At 39.9% G+C, this 15,776-nt stretch overlaps 1 protein-coding gene across 1 annotated transcript; it reads left to right on the top strand.

The window, feature by feature from the left end:
- The first annotated feature begins 1,922 nt into the window (after positions 1–1,922).
- LOC308187233 (nuclear pore complex protein Nup153-like) lies at positions 1,923–15,672 on the top strand. Its single transcript, XM_080609397.1, has 9 exons — positions 1,923–2,570; positions 4,697–4,945; positions 6,155–6,294; positions 6,377–6,502; positions 8,684–8,794; positions 8,932–8,970; positions 9,071–9,124; positions 11,925–12,083; positions 13,186–15,672. The coding sequence occupies exons 1-9, from the start codon at positions 2,375–2,377 to the stop codon at positions 13,252–13,254; spliced, it is 1,143 nt and encodes a 380-aa protein (XP_080465523.1). The 5' UTR covers positions 1,923–2,374; the 3' UTR covers positions 13,255–15,672.
- The last annotated feature ends 104 nt before the right edge of the window (positions 15,673–15,776 follow it).

Raw genomic sequence — 15,776 nt, 5'->3', positions numbered from 1 at the left:
AGTTACCCCCTTACTTACCCCCTTACCTTACCCGCCCCTTTATCCCCTTAGTTACCCCCTACCCACCTCCTTACCCCCTTAGTTACCCCCTCAACGGCTTAGTTACCCCCTTAGTTACCCCCTCAGCCCCTTCCTAACCCCCTCAGTTATCCCCTCAGCCCCTTACTTACCCCCTTACCCCTCTACCCAGCCCATTACCCCCCTCCTCCCCCTCCCCTTCACCCCCAGCCCGCTGCCCTCAGGACCCCCAGTGCCACCCCCAGGGCTTTCCCCGCTCCCTGCACCCCTCCTCAGCCCATCATCAATTCTCTGAACGTTACCTGCCAGGCTTTGCTTCTCGTTTGTGCTGTAGGGTACAGCAGGTTGATGGTGAAAGCGGTCCGTCAATTCGGGGTGTGAAAATCCCCGTGCTGGAGGGGGGACGCGCCGAGATCCCTCCCAGCAGCTCTTTGCTAAGAAATGTCAGGACGCCCAGAGAGATGCTCTGGAGATGCCCTCTGCACATGTTTGTTCAGCCAAAACCTCTCCGCTATTAAATGAGCAACGTAGCTGAGGGGATTGATTATCATATGCAAAACCAAGGGAGCGCTACGCATGGATAGCTGCTCAATTAGGTTTTTATCACTTGCAGAAATGCCAAGTCCCTTATACCACATATTGACAATCAATCTTGTCCATCTAAAGCTGGCCTGGAAGGGCAATGCAAACATTCCCCACGCTTACAGAGCAACCGTTGAAACCTCTGGCTTGAACAGTGCATTAATGTTGAAAGTGCCATAGCTTGCGTGTGCCGACACTGTGTAGCTAACTGATAAACCTTACACGTGGATTAAAAATAATCAGTGGAGATGGTTTTCTAACTTTTCCATTGTCTGTTATCTCTGCGTGTTTTCCAGTAGGTTTATTTAAAGAGTGTGCCAGAGCAAACACGTGCGTGGGGATATCTGGGGGATTCTGCACAGAGAATGGCTGCTGCACATCCAGCGCAGATCAAATTAACAGTAACTTATCGGGGAAGAATTTTAATGATTTGATAAATAGACAAACTGATAGGTGTTACATGTGTGCATTTATTATAGCCGTTAGCTTTGTAACCAGACGAATCGTGCAAATGTTCATAACGTAAAAGGACGAGCTTTGAGCAGATAGCTTGCTTAGAGCATTTGTCAATTAATTTCAGTTTATCTTCAATATCATGTCCACTCTGCAGAAGGTTCTGTGGCTTAATGTTAATTGTCTCTCAGTGATGCAGTTGGGGAGGCACGAAAGCGACCGATGCGATTTTGTGAGGTTATACCTCTGGTTCTGATCCCTACCCCACTGTTTTTCTCATCCTTCCCCCTACAACTTTAGTCGATAAGTCGATTCTTAGAAATACTTAAATAGATGTGTTTTGTGTGCTTGTGATCCTAATTACAGCCCACCAAACCCTCTGTCTCTTACCATTAAGCTCTGAAGGTGCCTGGGCACTGTAGGCAGTATAGTTAGCAGCTTCAAAGTTCCTGGGAACTAGTCCTGGATCTAATTTACCTTTTTTTTCCCCCTGCCTGCAGGAGGGATGATTAGCAGGATGCCTAGCTCATGATTGTCAGCTTTCTGGATATTAATTTTTATTATTAATTTTTATTATTAATTTATTCATTTATATTAATTTATCTTTTATTTAACCGTAGTTCCTGGGGCTTTTGGTCAGGTGGGAATTCTCCGATCGTACCCGATGTATGCCGCAGAGTCAGTCTTCTACAAAATACAGCAACAGCTTTAGAAGGCTCTTGCAAGAGGAGGTGCTGGTGCTATAGCTATAGCTGTGTTTCTTCCAGGACATCTTCTGGGTTAGGCTGACTGTTGAGAGCAGAACTGTTTTTTGTGCGTATAGTCACTGCAATTCAGCATTACTAAAATTGAAAATATTTAGATTCACTGATTTTAATGGGTAGTATGGTCCTGACTGTCGCAGTAGATAATTGCTGAACTTCTGGTTTAGTTGGTTTTCACGGGAGGGTGCGAAGAGGAAGAGTCCTGGAACAAGTCTGTAGGTCAGGAGCTGTTCAGGCGTAGAGTTTCCTGATAGCCTTGCAGATTGACGACCTGCTGGTGAATTTTGGCAGAGGTTTCAAAACTTTGAACCTTGCCAAGGTCACTTGGAAGTGCAGAAAGTGATAGGTAGTTGTAAATCAATCTTAGGTGAATTTTAGGTTTACCAGAAGTGTAGCGATCCTATGCCAGGGATCAACCTCGTCGTCGTCTTCTGAATATTTGCTGTATAATATCTGTCTTCAAGGTCCGTGGAAGGTGGTATCGCAGCATATGCTGTTGACTGCGTTTCTGTAATTAAACAAGTGTTTTTTCTTTCAAGCAGGGAATAATTAGCAGAATGACAGAAACTGTGAAAAATATTGTACCGGCCTGGCTGCAGAAGTATTTCAATAAGCGTGAGGAGGAGTGTGTAGACAGAAATGAATCTGCAAACCAGGAGGAGACTCCGGTAAACTATCACCACGATTATTCAGATGAAGATACCATAATCGATGAGAGATTCACGCCTGAACCAGCAGGAATTAGTAGACGAGGTATGTGAAAAATCATTTGGAATTCTGGCCATCTGTATTTATTCACAGATTTCTAGTTTTGAATCTGAATTTCAAAAGGAAATTGGAATGAGGGTTTTGACAGAATGAAAAAAAACCCAAAAAAAGTCAAAACAACTGTTTGTGAAACCGTCTTAGCTTTAAACTGTATACACAGTTACGAAGCATACATCTTATGCTCTTGGAAGGCATCAGTTAACTTTAGGTACTCTATTAGCCAGGTGCTAAATGCTGAAAATAAGTCATTTGCAAGTGTGCTGGGTTGCATTTTCCATCTTTTAAAAGATATGGAATGAAAATCTGTCTAATTGCCTAAGGCAATTAAAAAAATTAATTTGTTTTGCAGTCTTCGAAACAAAAGACTAGATGCTAGAATGGCAGAGGAAAATTCCGTCTCGTGTCCCGACTTTGTTTGTTTTGTTTTGTTTTTTTTTTTGTTTTGGGCTTTGATCAATTTAGTAAAGTTCCTCGTTAACTTGATGGTGAACTGGGGAACTTGTGCACGGATGTGGTTTATGAGATTATTATCCTTAAAATATTCAATAACTTTAAGGTCTACGCGGGGGGAGGGGGTGTCTTTGAGAAGGTATTTGGACCGTTGGCAACGAGGTTTGCAACTCCTTTACCTCATGAAAGATTAATTTGTCTTATATCCAGTGCCCCTCACTGTTCCTGTAGTCCTGTTGTATAAATTTGCATCTATTCTTATTTGAGTTTCTCTTAAATTAGCTGTTTTGGGGAAGTCAGCTTTTAATAAGTAAAGAAGTTTTGTCTGAGCGTGCGTAGGTAACCATAGATAATGTGGAAAGTCAGTTGCTTCTGTTGTTGGCAGAATCAAAAAATAAGGAGGAAATATCTTTGCCTCCAATCTCATCTAATTGTAAACAAGGAGATTGATGGCTTTCTGTGTAGCTGTAGCTTGGGAATGAGTTTGGAGAAAAGAATAGAGAAGGTCTTCGTGACTGAGGAACACATGTTGGCTTTCCTATGTAACTGCGTGAAAGGAGCTTTCAGTAAGAACAGCTGCACTGCAAGCTTGCTAACTCCAGGAGATCAGGAGCAGGTGGACACCCTGGAACCTTTTGCAGCTTATGTTGCTGTCCGTGGGTGTTGCTTACTATGCTTAAGAATAAGATTTTTTTTTTTAATTATTACTACATTTTGAAACCAATGTGTTTCTTCAGTTCTGAGGTATCAGTGTGCTGGAGCCTATATTGGGTGGCCTTCCGCCTGAAGAACTTTCTGTATCTCAAATGGTGCTGTCCTAAAAATCTGCTCATGGTTTGGAGAGCTAATTAGTGGTACTGCAGTGGTTATGAAGATTGAACTAACTAGTTTAAGCTTCAGTTCAAGTATCAAGAGGATAGTGGCTCAAAGTCATTTGAATTGCCCAGATTCCTGGGAGAGACAGTAGGCTTTCATCAGGCAAAATACCCATGAATAGTTCCATTCATTTAGCAAGATAGACTTCAAGGCCACCTATTCCAGGCCACTGGCATTGTTTGCAGACCCTTTGCTTCAAGAGGGAAAAATGCTCATCTGGTTACTTGGGTCAACATCCTTGTCCCTTGGGTCAAAATCCCAATAGTTAATGGGTAGGAGATGATGTTTTGCCTCTAACGTGAGCTGATATGGAAGAACTTGGGAAAAAAGTACTGCAAACGTTCATTTTCATGTTGTGTATTCAGATTAATGTAACCTTTGTTCCAATATTATGGAAGCTGCAGTGTTATCTGTAATTTACCGTGTAATCTCAAATTTTGTAAAGCTTATTGCAAGCTGTACATGGGAGAAGGAGTATATATGTTTGATTTAGTGAACGGCCAAGTCAGCGTTAGAGCATTTGAGCACGGGGTCAGAATGTGGTGTTGTAAAACCTCATAGTTAACTACTTCTGGATGCAACATTAATACTGTGTATCTCAAGCAGTGTTGTTGTTGTAGCCAGACAGTTAGATGCAACCGTATCTGGGTGAGGAAGAAGTTAAATTTGGCTTCTCTCTTTTTGCGCTTAGAACTTGGCAATAGCATGGCTGTCGATAGGAAACAGGTTTTGGCTTCTGTGAGCTTGTCTATAGCAAAGCTAATTATCTCCCTGTTCTTGTCTAGAACCATCCACAAGTAGATCAGCACTGAACTTCCCAGTTGTGTTAACAAGGCCCTCTCTTCATCGGAGCCGTCTGAATTATACCACGCTGGATTCTCCTGTCCCACCTTGTCAGCCCTCGACATCTTCTGTATTTGGCATTGGCAGTCCTAGGCTGTCCTTGATAAAAGAAATAGAAGATTCTACCTCTCAACAAGACGATGATAACATCTCAACAACCAGTGATTCCTCCTCTAGAGCATCTGATGAAGGTGATTTTTGTGTTCTCTGTTTAATTGACTTTTTTTTTAATGTGAAGTACCTTGCGTTCTTTAATATTCCACATCACCTTAGTAAATAAAATAGGTGAATGTCAACTTTGGATGCGAGAATTAAATTGAATTTTTAGTGTTTTAGAAGTATATAATCCTATCACCTTTTTAATAGAAGCGTGCTTTGGAATACGTTTATGATACCCTGATGTTAGAAAGAGTCAATGCTGAAATATACACATTCAGCTAGGTTATATGTAAATTTTGAACTGGGACGGTAGGAAATCAGGCTGACTTGCCGTAGCTTGACAACTAGGCTGATTGTCTAGAAGGAAGAGTGACTCAGAATATCTAACAGACAGCTGGTTAAATGTGAATAAGTGCAGGTGACAAATAGGAACACGAGATGTTTTCCTGTGTTTCAGCAAGAGAAGATAAAGAAACTACTCTGTCATAAGCTATAGGCTGTTTTTTGACCTTTCTTGGTAGAAGGCTTCAGCTGTCAATACTTTCATGTCTTTTGCCAAATTCATTGAGGAAAGCACACCATTTTAAAATAAAAAATAAGCATCGTGTCGATGTAGGTTGGTACGTAGGTCTTCTCGCTGAAAGGGCGAACAGCAGGTTTGCAGCTTTTTCTAGTCCCCCATATAGACAGGGACTGACGTGTGCTCAGCAGGTTTTGCAGAGAACTTTTGTACAGCTGAGTAGTAGAGTAGAGTTGCTGGGCTTTAGCAATATAACCTGAGTGCACTAGAACTTTCTGGTGTGTCTTCGTAAAACATACATGGGCAGAAGATCGTTAACTCTTAGAGCAGCCTTTGGGGAATCTTCCAGGTTTAAAACCTATGCGATTATGATCTGTGCTGGCCTCCAGCCTTTTACCAACATAGAAAAAAGCTTTGTCCGTACAAATGCACTGATGTTTATGCGGTCCTCTTTTATCTTAGCCTGAAGGAAAAAAATATCTGCATTGGAAGCACAGTATTAACTTGGTAAGATTGGTGAAAACTACTTGCAGCTCTGTGAACAGTTTTCAAGTTTGTAGGTGATACTTGGTTTTCAGTCTGTACGTGAAGTTGATCTATTTAAAGAAGCTGAAGTCATGCTTATTTTTCTGTATTGAAGAACTTGAATTAGTGTGATCTTTATTGTTAAAGTTCTGTACGTACGAGAGGCATTTACATCTAGCATACGTCATTTTGGCAGATGTTGCAGTTTTAAAAAATACTTCATCGTCACTGCTCTGGCCCACAGAAGCTGAAAGAACTCATTCCCTCTCGCAGCATTCTGCAGCTAGCTCTAAGAAACCTGCATTCAGTTTATTTGTTTTTGGAGGACTGTGTCCTGTAAGTACTGCACAGTATTTCTTTTAATCAGTTTGAATGTGTACCTGTTTTTCTATCCACTTCTCATACTGTGTTTCCGTAGGTACGTGGAAGCACGTCTGTTTTTAAGCAAAACCAGCTTGGGTTTTCTCCATTTTACCCCGGAAAGACGGCCTATGCCGGTGGTGCAGCTGTAAGATCAAGGCAGCCAAAGACGGAACCTTATCAGGTATGAGAAAAGTAGTGTAGTGGGAAATAGTGATGGAAATAAAAAAAGCAGCACTGCCAAAGGAGCTTTGAGCAGGGAGCTGAATATGTGGTAACAGTTGCTCTTCTGCCCTCTTGGTCTACAAAAATAGACGTCTGAGATTGATTTCTGTTTAAATTCTTTAATGACAGTTTTTACCACAGGTAATACTTGTCAGAAAGAACAAGAATGACAGTTTGGGCTAGTTGTTGGTAGTTGGGGTTTCCTCTGTTGTTAGGTCTTTCAAAAAATTCCATTCAAGTGCCATTGTCTGCCTCTGACTACATTACGTTAAAATAACTTGATGCAAAAAAACCAATGACAGCATAACTTTGAAAACTTGTGTTTATGGTAGCAAAAGCTACAGTAGTCAAACCTGGCTAATATTTATCTGTGGATCTTCTTTTCCAAGCATGCCTACATTCATGCTATGGATATGTTGTATAAACCTGCAGTCTTTGAAAATATCTAAAATCAACTTTGCTGATCCTTTGTTCTTCTGGTACACAGAGGCATGCAGGACTAAATGCAGTCCCAAGATAAGCAGTAACATGCTTTCTGTTTTGAACGATTCATATAGTTCTTGGAGAGAGTTATTTGCCCCCAAGAGTTCTTGGAAATAGCAAATAAAAACTGCTGACAACTCTGATTAGCTAGAGCTGAATCGAAAAGGAAAGTCAAATCAGGTTTGGTAGGAATGTATTTAAATGAAAGTGACTTTTATCGATAAATCAAAAGGAATTTGAAGAAAATGAAAACGCGGGTTTGCTGGCTCTGTTCTGACAGTCCATTTGTGCAACGGAAAAAGGGCAGTACAAGTACCTCACTTACGGGAAACCTTGAAACCTTGTGGTGCAAAGCTGGGAACCCTCTTTGGTCGGCTATTTTTGTTTTTTACAATATTACTGCATTATGGTAAAAAGAGGAACCAAAATACTAGGCTTTTAAAGGAGAGAGTAGCTTGCTTCTTGCTGCTTGCTGTGAATGACAGCAAGGTACTAGAGAGTCCAGCGAAGGGCCACCAAGAAGATCAAGGGACTGGGAGCACCTCTCCTCTGAGGAGAGGCAGGGACTGCTGGGCCTGTTTAGCATGGAGGAGAGGAGGTTTGGGGGGATCTTATTGGTGTATATAAATACCTGAATGGATGGTGCAAAGAGCATAGAGAGCCATTGTGTTTTCAGCGGTGCCCAGTGCCAGGTCAAGAGGCAACAGGCACAAACTGAAACGTGAGGCTCTGTCTGAGCATCAGGAAATGCTTTTGCACTGTGCGGGTGATGGAGCCCTGGCACAGGTTGCCCGGAGAGGCTGTGGAGTCTCCCTCTTTGGAGGTCTTCAAGAGCTGACTTGACATGGTCCTGGGCAACCTGCTCGGGGTGGCCCTGCTTGAGCGGGGGGGTAGACCAGGCGATCTCTAGAGGTCACTTCCAACCTTAACCATTCTGTGGTTCTGTGAGTCTCACTTGTGTTTTTACATGCTGCGTGGTCTGCTTCCTGTCTTCACATCGTGTGATAAGCACAGTGTGGTTATTTGAGGGGTTTAACCTGGGAAGAAAAAAAGTCACACCAAAGGAAGTTTTTGACTGATATTTGAAGTTGGGTGGTGCAAATAAACAGTTTACTTTTTCAGTGTAATGTTTAGATCTGTTACAGTTTAAATCAGATCTTTATCTTTTAAGACAAAGATTTGCAGCCAACTTTAATCTTGGGGGAAGGGAGGAAGCAAGAGAGAAGTAAAACTAGTTCCTGGTTATGATTGTATACACTGATTTTAAGATGGTACACTTAGACCATCGTGAAACTCTGAGGTCTGTGTTGTTACTGAAAATGCTTTCTGTACCACAAGCCTTTTCTTGAGTTCTGTTTCCCTGATTACTGCTTCGGAGGCCTTAGCAGTCCTGGCATCATCCGTCTTGACCTTTTACAAGTACGGAGTTCTTTTATTGCTCGTGCAACAAGCACGTGCAAGATGCACTGAGGCCCAAGGTAAACTTCATTAAACTCCGAACGTATTCTCTTCTTTATGGCTTGAACTCCCAGTGACTGCATGTTTCTCTGTCATCAGAATATATTGATTGTATCATCAGTGTAGCCTTGGGACGTAAAAAACATGCCTCCTTAGCTGAGAATTGACCATTGTAACACTTAAAATGCTAATTTTTCAGGCACAAAAGAGAGCGAAAGCTAGAGAAGAAACTGTGCGGTCCCACGCTACCTTGAGTACCTCAGCGTGGTGCATCTTGGAGGCAGTGGAGAAGCTGTCAAGCCCTTTGTTGGTAAATAGCACTTCTTTTAATCTGTTTTTGCTTCATGTGTTTATAAAACTTAGTAAATGTGCCATCAAAGGATAAAGATAAAACTATTCTTCCTTACGTTGTGGCCGGTTTAATTTATTGCGCTGTTTTTTCAACAGGATGCTAAAAGAATGACATCTCTTTTGCCGCTGTGTTGTGTAAGTTGACCATGAACCCCCACATTTTTGTTGCAGGGAACCCTCTCTCTCAGGAGAAAAAAATTGCCCTCTAATATTTATGCTTTGTTTTTTCCCTCAGCCTCCGGACATAGATAAACCGGATATTACTGACTTCCAGTCCAAACGAAGAAAGGTAAGAACCAATAATGTCTTAAGCTGAGGTAGATAACTTTTTCAATGCTTTATCACTATTAGAAAAATTTTCTCAAACCTCAGTGACAACATAGACATCAAATCAAGTTAATATTGGCATGTATCCACAATAGATGATGGGCTGTGAAGATTACTCAGGTTAAGAATTATGTTATCTTTGTAAGTTGAGAGCAACAGCTCTAGAACACACCAAGTCGTTTTATCTTGTCCCCCAACTTGGGGTGAAGCTGCATATTAAAATTCCTCTTGAGGCAAGTTTTCTCTTGAAGAAATGATCACAAATAGAAAAATACTGCTTGAGTGGTCATATAGACTTTGTACAGACTTCCGTGTTCATTCGGGCACAGAAAACTAATTTTTCTGCTTTTTATCACCATTCAAAGTAAAGAGGAGGAAAATTGTTAATTTCCGACGCTATAAATCTTACGCTCCTAAATTCCTATTTGGAGGTAGCACAGAACTGGTGAGAATGCTGTGGTAAAGCATGATTTCCTTTCATTTTGTTTAAAAAATGAAAACTAGTCATCTTTTTTTGATGACTTTAGTTAGGGGTATCATTAAATTGCAAAACTGTACCAGGCACAATAGCTCTTGGTGTATTAAATGCCTAACTGGGGGAATTAATATTTTTCATTTTTACCTTTAAAACCAGCGATGAACCATCGTTGGAGTCTGATAAATTTTCCATAAAATTAAATGGGCATCTCTTTCTGCGAAAACATCTGTGTTTCCAGTATCAGTCTGAGTGTACAAATGACCACTTGTTAAGTGTATGGGCTTCTTAGGCTGGAAATCAAAGTGGACAGTAATACTGGTTGCTTATTGCTTTTAACTCTTTCAATCTCTGTATTGTTTAGCCAGCACAATCTCCATTTGGTAAAGTTCTAAAATGAATGTAGCAGCAACTGCTTAGTTTTTAGGGGGGTAGAGGTTTTTTTTTTTCTTTTTCTTTTCTGACGCTATAAATCTTAACGCTCCTAAATTCCTATTTGGAGGTAGCACAGAACTGGTGATAATGCTGTGGTAAAGCATGATTTCCTTTCATTTTGTTTAAAAAATGAAAACTAGTCATCTTTTTTTGATGACTTTAGTTAGGGGTATCCTTGGGCTTATTAAATTGCAAAACCCTTAAATGACCACTTGAAGATCAGGTGACTGAAGGAAATAACAAGATGTGCAAACTTTTCATCTTCTGTTCTAATGAGAAAAGGGACAGTGTCTCAAGAAGTTTCTGTGCTAATTCCTTGACTGGATGGATGTATAATTAAGTTTACAATCACTTCAGAGTTTACAAACATCTCAGATTTCCTGGACCATCTTTTCACCATCTGCCAAATTACAAGGGCATGGAGAAGTGAAGTATATCATAAATATTATCCAAATAACTAAAACCAAATCTGGTGTGAATTCTCAGTTATATTATATCAATACACCTGTGATAAGGCATTAAGAAAGATCTGCCAGATTTGCAACAGAGAGCCTGAAATTGTCAGCCACTAAATGAATGTTGCACGCAGCTGTCAGTGGGTGAAAGGAGATAGATTGTCTATTCATAATACTAGAATTCATAATGGTGGCGGGAGAAGGGTAGCCCGTGATGAGAAGCAATTATTTGCTGAGGAGACGATCGTGTGTTTTCCTGCTAAAGTGAACATGCGGTTGACGGAACACTTGTGCACTCGGGCTAAACTTCTGCAGTGGGTAGCAGTGATGTGGTATTTTTCTTATTTCAAGGAACTGTACCAGGCAGAATAGCTCTTGGTGTATTGAATGCCTAACTGGGGGAATTAATATTTTTCTTTTTTACCTTTAAAACCAGCAATGAACCGTCGTTCACTCGAAGTAGATTTGTGAACTTACATAAAACATGTCTTATTCAAGGTTTCAAACTGAATGTAATATTTTTTAGAAAGATGTATTTTTGTATACTTTAGAGAGAGTGTGAATCCTATTACTAAGAGCTGGGAGATACTGTGAAATTAAAGCTGCGGTGTAAACGATTTCCTGTTGGTATTGATTTGAACAATAGCATGCTTCCTAAGACTGTATTTTCTGATCCTTAAGACCGCAGGCGGAGCCATCGGTAAATCTTGTAGCCTTTAGGGTTTGTTTTCTGTCTGACAGTTCAGTTAAGTCAGTTTTGCAGAACACGCAGTGGTCTGTGTTAAAAATTAACTCTGGTCTGTGAAAATGCTTTGAAAAGGGAAGTCAAACCCACTACTTGAAGTGCATCTAATGCACATGTAAAGCATTGGATCATATTTTAATGAATGAGATTATTGTAAGATTGACAAGTTGTTTTTTTTGAGTGTGTTCTATTGTTTGTGTAACTTTGAAGGGGGAAAATGTAGGGGATGTGAAGCCCAGAAGCCTGTATAATTAGTTGCTTATCACTTCAAATGTTAAATTAATGAATTAAGCTACTAAAAAAAAAAAATCACAGTGTGGGCAGAGGAAAAGATAGGAGCATATTCTAGGAACATGGATTATTTTAATTATGGTAGCATGAATTATTTTGTCTATGAAGCTAACTGCCAAATTTTGAAACGGAATTCAGTCAGACTTTGGCTACTTATATATAGCTTTATGGATTTCGTTACTGGTTTTCTGGTGATTTCCCTCTACAAGTTGAACGGTCTTCAGAATTTTCAAATTGTATTCACTGAGTGCCAAGACCGATGGGGGGAGGTTTATAGTTCTGTAATTTGTTTTCATCAATAAATATTGGAATTAATTTGGGTGGACATAAGGATAAATTGATTGCTGTTTCCCTTTCAAAGCTGGAATCCCAGAATGCATTCCAGCCTCCACCTGTTAAGAGACTTGTGACACCAACAGTAAACCGTCAGCCGATGCGTTATACGCGGTATTCTGAACCATCACCGACTTCAACTACTCAGTCCAGCAAAATTTGCCAGAGAGGAGACACAAAGTTCCAAGTGAGTACATTTTTGAGTCCTTATGTGCCTGTTTTTTTTTTCCAGTCTTGGAATGTTTCTCAAACCAATTGTTATCCTATCTTTGCAAAAAGTACTGATAGTATGTTTGAGGCGAGCTTTAAGGCAGTGGGAACCATTGTGAAATAGATTGAGCTTTTATGGATTTAATTCTGTTTTTGGAACACTCAGTGTCTTGTGGTTGTTTTCACGATGTCATGATGTGCTATTGAGTCATCCTGTTGTCAGTGAAAGAATATTAAAAGACAGAAATGTTTTCCTTTTATATTCTCATGTACACGAAGCTGTCACTGATGAAACATGCTCGTGTTCTGTGTAAACTATTCCAGGTGAGCTATGTGCTCCAAGTGAGAGTTCTGACAATGTGCTGAGTTATCGGTTTTGATTGCTTTGGAGTAGATGGAGTCTGATAAATTTTCCATAAAATTAAATGGGCATCTCTTTCTGCGAAAACATCTGTGTTTCCAGTATCAGTCTGAGTGTACAAATGACCACTTGTTAAGTGTATGGGCTTCTTAGGCTGGAAATCAAAGTGGACAGTAATACTGGTTGCTTATTGCTTTTAACTCTTTCAATCTCTGTATTGTTTAGCCAGCACAATCTCCATTTGGTAAAGTTCTAAAATGAATGTAGCAGCAACTGCTTAGTTTTTAGGGGGGTAGAGGTTTTTTTTTTCTTGTTTGTTGATAAATGACAGAAAACAGAAAAGTATGTCCCTTTTACGGGGTTGGCAAACACAAGTTTTGATGAAAACTCTCCCCCCCACACACACAATTTTTGTCATTTTGTTTAAAATAATTACTTTCTTTGTTAGAGGATTTGACAAATTTGATTTAGTGTTCTATCAGTTTGTCCTCAATGCTGAGTGAAGCAGTGATGCTTACTTTAGCCCCAAAATTTAACTGAACTGTACCCACAATGCTGAATTAGGGAACAACGTTAAGTAGGTGAGGTGTATTCAGGGCTATAAAATTAAAAATAAATAAATAAAATAAAAACCACAAAAAAACACATGAAGTGGTTGTTGGTACTTTGTGTATTCTGTACATATTCAGCTAAGTCTTGAACTAAACTTAACTTGCAGGGGATGAGAGAGAAGACTTTGCCTGCAGAACAGCGAGCAGAACCATCTGAAAGGTATGACATCTATTAATTTAAAACTTACTTGAAGAAAGAAAGAAATCTCCTTTTTCAGTACGGTCTGCACCTGAAAGGTGGTGACAGTTCTCAGTAAAAGGAATGGGAAATCCAATGAAAATTTTGTATTTTGAGGCAGCTGCAAAGTCTGGATTGTGTTTGAAGATCAATATAACTTTGAGAAAATTGTTGTTTTTGTGAAAGGAAGGAAGATGAGCAAGAATAAAAGTACTGATACACCACTTTTTATCCCAAGTTTATCTTCTGAGAAGGATACGAAGATGGGAAACGAGGCACGTTATAATGCTGTATCCACAGAAAGGATCTTTGCTATTGGAGGCCTTATTTTTTCCTTCTACAGGAAATATGGCTCATTTTGTAGTTTAACTAAATCTGTAGCGTTACAAATTTTGCTTTGACAGATATTTCATGGTTTATAACTCAGTTTACTTATAACAAAATAATTTGTCCCTCTTAATGTTCCCTAGGGGAAAAGCTATTAGTTTTAGCTATTTAATTGCTTGCAGTTTGAAAGCTCTGTCCTAATGGGATGATTCTTTCTGAAGCATTCTTTAGAAGGTGAAGTAGGGGAAGTGAGTTACAGTTCAGGAGGATGTTTATTGATGTGTTTTTTTCTTTATTTTTTAAGCAAAAACATGGAGGAAGATTTATGATTTATTATTCTTTTTTTTAATACTCCTTTCATGATGAAGTTAATTGTCTGCTTTGAGTTCACATGAAGACCATGTGTTCTTTAGAATCATTTGAGGCCAAATGCTAACTCATCTCTAAAATAAAAAAAATCCAGCAGAATTAATTGAATTTCTTCTTGAGGAGACTGCTTTGTGTTACACTGCTTTCTTGGTTTAGGTCAAATGAGTTATCCTCCAGATAATATTGATGGCTTTTCCTTCTGGGCAAATGGTGTTTTGGGTAATAATGCTTGAGTTAAGGGACTTTGCACTCTGTTTTTAGGGAGTCGCTCTTTTCAAAGAACAGTAGCAGGGAATTTTGTTGACTCTATGCTCATCTGCCAAGCAATTCTTAGGTGACCATGGGCATTCTTTGGCTTGCAGAAAGAACTCAACACTTTGTTTTGGCATCTAAAAGTTGGACTTCACAACAACCACCTTTTTAGGGGTGGAAGCGACTGGCTTTAAGGTTCTGGTACAGGTGCAATCAGGTGCTGGGTTTTAATTATGTTTTTTTCAAACTGTTCTAAATTGTCTTTGTTAGAACTCCTTTCTACTTCTCCATTTAGGAAGGAGATACAGAAAACTCACACTGCTTTTGATTTCGTTCACAAAGTTTATTGCAGTGCCCTACCTTTTGTTTGTAGAGTAGGTAGTGGTGGTAGTGTTTTTTGTGATGCTGGTCTCTGTTGGGTGCCATGTTCTGGAGCAGGAGCACCACACTGATCTGCTGGCAAGAGTCCCTTTGGACAGTTGAGTTGGAATACTCAGTAAATCTCTGGCCCACCAATGCTATATATCTATGCGTGTGTGTGTATATATATATATTTTATATCCTGAGTCCAATTGTAGATTAGACTTGCTTGAAGGCTGACAACTGTCTTTGCCCCCTTGAAGCTCACAGGTGTTAACAGAAAGAGGAATATGGGCTGTTATGGGCAAGCGATAGTTGTCTGAATGAAGATCTATTTTGATGTAAGACTTTTTTCAGAATTCTAATGGATTGACAGTTTGGATTAGAGAAAAGTCTGAGCATCTGCCTTAGGGATCTGTCTTCCTCTATGCAGTTACAGTGCTAAGCAGGCTGTTGTCAAGTATTTGACAAGTTTAGACCAGTTCTCCTCCTCAGTATTGTGGGAGTTTGACCTGGTGTCTTCCAGTGCGATCTAATGCACTTTTGTACTGACTGACTGATTGGCTGCAAGATAAGCTTTGAGGTCACAGTTTTTCCAGGCATACTTCATTTTCTTGCCATAGTACTTTTGTTAGAGTTATTCCCTATTCCACTTCTGGTTTGGGTTATTTTTTCCCCATTTGCTCTTGGATTAGGATATCTTTCTGGTTTTGAGCTAGGCTTTTTTAAGTACCAGAAAAACGCCTTTGTATGCCTTACAAAAGGGATCTGTATTCATGTCTGAAAAGACTTCTGGAATGTTGGCATACCCAAACACCTCTGCTGTTCCTGCTGATGGCCACATGAAAGCCAGAGCTGCTTCTGAAGCTTAGGCCATATTACCTTGCCACACAAGTCTAAGGCGTCCCTATTCTATCAGAGCTGTTGGCAGTGTTTCCCATGTGTATGTGTGCATATGTGCACTCTTTCTGTATTTTTGTGAGCTGTTCTTTTATATCCCTGCAAAAGATACACGTGCATCGCAGAATCAGAGAACCAGTCCTATTTAAAGGAAGCACTGGAAAATAACAATCTAAATCAGCTCTTCTATTTCAGGTCTTCTGGCTTAGTCATTGTTCCCGTGTGAACGGTGCACTTATGTATGTCCTTTTCATTGCTGCTGTTAATAAAGTTTTTCCTATTTAGAACATCAAGTATTTACCAGCGTTTAGC

The sequence above is a fragment of the Anser brachyrhynchus genome, assembly GCF_964034855.1.
Source record: "Anser brachyrhynchus genome assembly, contig: SCAFFOLD_187, whole genome shotgun sequence".
Lineage (NCBI taxonomy): Eukaryota > Metazoa > Chordata > Aves > Anseriformes > Anatidae > Anser > Anser brachyrhynchus.
This window is presented reverse-complemented; position numbering and strand designations above follow the sequence as displayed.

Coding starts and splice junctions, on each gene's coding strand:
- LOC308187233 (XM_080609397.1), top strand. CDS start 2,375: ATGACAGAAACTGTGAAAAATATTGTACCGGCCTGGCTGCAGAAGTAT. Junction 6,295..6,376: donor TTTTTGGAGGACTGTGTCCT/GTAAGTACTGCA, acceptor GTGTTTCCGTAG/GTACGTGGAAGCACGTCTGT. Junction 12,084..13,185: donor GAGGAGACACAAAGTTCCAA/GTGAGTACATTT, acceptor CTTAACTTGCAG/GGGATGAGAGAGAAGACTTT.